The 5,422-nt window shown below is 40.9% G+C and overlaps 1 protein-coding gene across 3 annotated transcripts in view; it reads right to left on the bottom strand.

Moving 5' to 3' along the window:
• Positions 1-5,422, bottom strand: part of Mindy4 (MINDY lysine 48 deubiquitinase 4) — a 110,954-nt gene that overhangs the window by 89,760 nt on the left and 15,772 nt on the right. For all 3 annotated transcript variants that reach the window (XM_033757586.1, XM_010628329.2, XM_010628328.2), the window contains exon 5: positions 2,648-3,075. In XM_033757586.1, the coding sequence (XP_033613477.1) occupies positions 2,648-3,075 (428 nt within the window). The remainder of the gene's footprint in view (positions 1-2,647; positions 3,076-5,422) is intronic.

Raw genomic sequence — 5,422 nt, 5'->3', positions numbered from 1 at the left:
AAACTCTCTTTCAAAATGGATTGGGAAATAAGATACTTCCATGACAAAGAACACCTGAGAAACTACATGAATACCAAACCAGCACTACAAGCAATTCTAAACAATATCCTAGAAAAAGGCAATGAAGGTAACAACACCATGAGGCCCAACAGAGCAAATCAAATAGGCAAGGCAAGAAACTAAAAGGAGAAGGTGAAAAAGTAAAAACAGTAAACAAAAGGCCATAACAGGACAATAATAAGTCAGCACATATCAGTTATAACCATCAATGTCAATGGCCTGAACTCACCAATCAAGAGAAATAGACCAGCAGAATGGAATAAGAAGCAAAATCCAACAATATATTGTATACAAGAAACACACCAATTGCAAAAAAAGCCCATAGACTGAAAGTGAAAGGATGGAAAACAATTCTCCATGTGACAGGAGCCCAGAAAAAAGGCAGGGGTAGCAATCTTATTTGCAGACAAAGTAAATTCCAAACCAAAACTGATTCTAGTAATATAGATGTAGGACAGTACTGTATCATACCTCGGTGAATGTAAAATGTCTTGTACCTGCTTTATGATACGTAGTAGTGACCATGCTTTATCAGAGCTATTTTTAATGATGTTACTCTAGAATGTTCTCTCTCCAGATGATGATTAAGATGCTAATAAAAAAAAATGGTGCCAGGTACCACAACAGCAACAGAACTTTGCTGTTTTCTGGGTATTATTCTTCTCTTTGTTTTTTTGTTTTAGTTTTTTTAATGGAGTGTGCTGAATGTCTATAATTTTGTTCAGATGACTGCAGAACCTGGAAAAGCTGTTGCTGCTATTGATGCATTACATACTGCTATTGTTGGTCTTTTTATATAAATAAAAAAAAAATATATATATATATATACATATATATAATTTGAATTTTTGGAAACTTTAACTGTGCTGTCGACTTTGGAAAAAGTTGTCCCAATTTACTGTGTTGAGTTGGCACTGTACAGAAATTAACAGCCATATTGGTCTAGAAATGTTCATTTTTTTTTTCCATTTCTACAGGGGTAATGCACTATATTAAATATGTAAGGTCATATCTACATGGGTTTGATTACAGAAACTAATAAAGTATTCTCTAAAAAATGAAAAAAAGAGAATAATATAAGACTACAAGAGCAAGAAGCAACTTAACTATGTTCAAGGACCACTTTCATCTTCAGAATTAGGGATTATTTTAATTTTACATCATTGCCTTTTCTCTTTTACTTTCCTTTTTAGTTTTATTTTAGGATTCCCTATTTTTAATGTTTATATAGAGATTTCTTTAAATGAAATACTGAATAGTTTCTCTGGTGGGAAAAACTATAATAGTACACGAGATCCTAATAAGATAATTAATAATGTGAAATAGGAAGTAAAGGGCTAAAGGTGTAGGGAAAATGGGAAGGGTGGGGGAAAAGGTAATAAGGGAGAGGAAAAAAATGAGAAAATGAAAAACTGGAAATAAAGTGTTTGTAAATGGGGAAGGGAGGAGGGGATGAAGGGAGGGCAGGGACAAGGGGAAATAATGAGAATCAAGACCTATCATGTAAAGGTACAGGATCCCAATAATGCATGTAATTGTATTGTATACCTAGATTGTACCAATAAACTCAATAAAAATTTTTTTTAAAGGAGCATATAAAGCCAAAAAGTGATTCCTTAAAAATACTACAAGATGAACAAGATCCCAATAATGAATGTAACTGTACTGTACCAATAAACCCAATAACTAGAATGTACCAATAAACTCAATTAAAAAGAAAAAAATACTGCAAGATGAGAGTGACAAGACAGACATCACAGTAAATCTTACAAACTTGAAATGTAAGAAGACACTGTAATTATATAATTTTATACCAATAAATGTAAATTATAGCTAAAACTGTCAAATTCCTTGAAAAAAATATAACTTGCCAAAACTGACACAAGAATAGAAAATTTGAATTTAAACATTTTTGATTGAGTGCATAGTCTGAAGACACTCAGAAGTCTTCCTCAGTAAATTCAACTCAGTGTCTAGGAAGTAATAGGACCAATCTTACACTGAATTGCACAATGTGGAGGCCAGATCTGGCAAGGGCAGCACAAGTTGGAAAATCTGCCAGCCAATTTGTGGACTTATGCCAAAATTCCTACACAAATTATTAATAAATCCAATGATACATAAAAAGATAAGCTATCATAGCCAGGAGGCAGGGGTTATTCCAAAGTATAATGTTGGTTCTGCATTCAAAATCAATCAGCATAGGAATCATCCAGATCTATTGTGAAAGAATAAAAATGAGGATAGGGCAAAGAAATAAAATAAAAATGCCAAAAGGAGCTCTGCAAGAGCTGTTCACCATGGTATCCAGAAACACAGGAAACATGTGTTACCACGCCAACCAGGCCATGTGGCTGCAGCTATGTTTTGGGACCATCTGCTAATGCCTTCCTTGGCTGTGGAAAGTGAGTGAGGCCTAGGAAGATTCCCTGCAGCTTCCAGAATGTGCACCGTCAGGGCTCCATTCTCTTCGTGGTTGACGCAAAGCATCCCTGCTCCATAGGCTTGCCTTGAGAGATTAAGGAGCCATTAGGGCCTGGACAAGATGGTGGTTCTCAATAAGAAGCCATGACCTTAGCATGCTCACCTGAGAGGTGAGGGCTGGCTGCCCCGATGCTTGAATGCTCTTTCCAGCCTCTCCTGGGTTACCCTGGGATTCCCACCAGGCAAGTACAACTTCGGGGACATCCTCTCCAGCTCTGTGTGGCCATCCACTGCTGGCTCGTCTCCTGAAAGACCTCTGGGTAGTGCTCTGCCTCGTGGGGGAAGCCCTTTGCTGGGCAGGTGGGAAGGGCTGCTGGGGGTGGTTTTCTGCCTTTCCTTGGATGATTCGCTAAGCTGGCCCAGAAGGCTTCTGGAGATGGAGCCATTACTGGAAGTAGGGTCCACCTCTGGGGCTAAACATGCTGGGGTGCCACCAGAGAGGTCAGGCACCATGGGGCTTTCCTCCTCCTGGGGTTGAGTCTTGCTGCTTGAGGTCAGGGACCGTCTCAGAGAGCGTTTACGGAAAGAGTCCTGTGGGGGCCAAGACAGAAATAGTGAGGATCCCCTTCTAGGAAAGCTGGAGAAATGTATTATTCATTTGTCCATGCTGACCCCTCCATAGGAACATCTGTTCCCATCCCCAACTCTTTCCCTTTAAATCCTACCTATTCTATGGGGAGCCACTCAAATGCTACCAACACTGATGCTCTGGTTGATGTGTACCCACCCCCGGAGCACCCACAACTTCTCACAGCCCTGCCCAGAGGAAGTGCAGATGGTAGAGGAAGTACTGCTCCAGATTCGAAGTCCTGTATCTCCCTACCAGCTGGGTCATCTGTGGCAGCTATTTAAATTCTTTGCCCCTCACGTCCTCACCTGGTAATGAAACCAGTTCACAGTCACCTGCCATTTCTAAACACCCAAACCTGGGGGGAGAAATTCCCTTTGGACTCCTGTGGTAAATCCTTTTCAACTGTGGTGAGATTTCTTCCAGTCTTTATAAAACATGACTATCTTCACGTTTATGTTTTGCTTATGGGAGATTACCACAAACCCTGCTACAAGCATTATGTGGTTTATGCACTCTACTTATATACTGAAGTCAAAGTACCTCCAAAATACATCTGGCCCAAAAGGGAATGAGGAGCCTGTGGTATTTACTTCCCACAAATTCATAGTGAGGCATTAGCCAGGCACACCACAGCTGTCAACAAACAGTCCCTGCTCCCACTTACTTGCCCCATTTTCATTTCCATATGGCCCCACCCCACCCACGGTAGCCCATGGATGGCAGAAGCCATTCTTCACTCATCTCTAGTGCCCACAGCACTACCTCCAGGTCAGTGGCCTATACTTTATAAGCAGTCAAGATTTGTTTAGTTTTCGAAATGCAAGAATTCCAAAGGAGCCAACTGGAATGCTCTCTTCCAAACAATGACTAATTGAAGAAATGGGAACTCCTATTACTACGCCACAGGGGACAGGGAAGAGTAGGACAACAATAAAACCTATTGAGCTTCTGGTTTAAATTTCAGGACCATTCAGCTTTTCCGGTAATATCACAGAGCTGAATGGAAGCCTAGGATGGAATAAGGAGAGCTAACTGTATAATGTTCTGGCTTACTGGAAATTACTAGGCACTGTGAACCTACTCCAAAAGCTGCCAAGGGTATCCCCTGCCCAGAGCAAGGAAGACATTATTCACCATTGTACAGAGCTGATCAAGTGGTGAAAACTGATAAAATCCTAGCAAACTTTGGCTCCTTTCTCTTGAGCAACCAATAGATATGGCCAAAGCACAAAATACCTTCCAGAAAATCTAGGCAAAGTCTACAGAAAGCCATCCTTCAATGTCTTTCACAGGATTCAGATGCCACAGGGGAAAACTTTAGCTCCCTACTCATCAACAAGAGAAGTTTGCAGCAACACCTTTGGTAGTAAGGTAAGTTCACACCATCTCCTCACACCACAGTTATGAAGGCATTCTCAACTGCACCTGCTGAATGATAAGAATGTCATGATAAGACAGGATCCTGGTGTTCATCTGGTCCACCAGTTCACAAAGTGTGGTCCAACAACCCATGGGGTTCCTGTATACTTAGAGAACTACAAACTATTTTCAAAGTCATTGCTATGGTTCAGATATGATTTGAGTATGTCCCTAAAAGGTTCACATGCTGGAAGCTTAGTGTCCACTATGGCAGTGTTAAGGCAATGAAACCTTCAATAGGTGCAGCCCAGCAGAAAGCATATAGGTCATGGAGACACCGTCTTTGAAAAGGATCAATGCAGGTCTTATTGGACTGGGTTAGTCCCACAAAAACAGGTTGTTATAAGGAGTCGGCACCTCCTTTGAGTCCTTCTTCTGTTCACACAGCCTGGCCCTCATGCAGTACTCCTGTCATGATGCCATCATATTGTGATAAAGCCAGAAGGCCCTCACAAGAGGCTAAGAAGATGGGGCTTCCACTCTGAGACTTTCAGCCTTCAAATGAGCTGACCAATCCTTTTTTATACATTACCCAGAATTAGGTATTTTGTTATTGCAACAGTAAAACCAACTGAATCAGTAATAATATAACACAATTTGCCTTTTTTATGATGTTTGCTTTCTGTGCAAAGCAATAGTGGAGGAAACTATTGGCTCTGAATATGAATCAAGGCAATGAAACTGTTATGGCTTATATCTAGATGTTCCTTCAAAGCGTCATGTGGTCATAAGTGGGGCTTTTAGAGGTGGTTCAATCCAGGGTGTGTGATGCCAGGGTTGTGCTAGGATTAAGGCTGCCCCAGAGCCAGGGATTTAGCTCAGTGGTTCCGCCACCTACCTTGCAAGCACATGGACCTGTTCGATCCCCGGTACCAAAAAAAAAAAAAA

Source organism: Fukomys damarensis, unplaced genomic scaffold, assembly GCF_012274545.1.
Source record: "Fukomys damarensis isolate Sample0158 unplaced genomic scaffold, DMR_v1.0_HiC HiC_scaffold_4, whole genome shotgun sequence".
Taxonomy (NCBI): Eukaryota; Metazoa; Chordata; class Mammalia; order Rodentia; family Bathyergidae; genus Fukomys; species Fukomys damarensis.
This window is presented reverse-complemented; position numbering and strand designations above follow the sequence as displayed.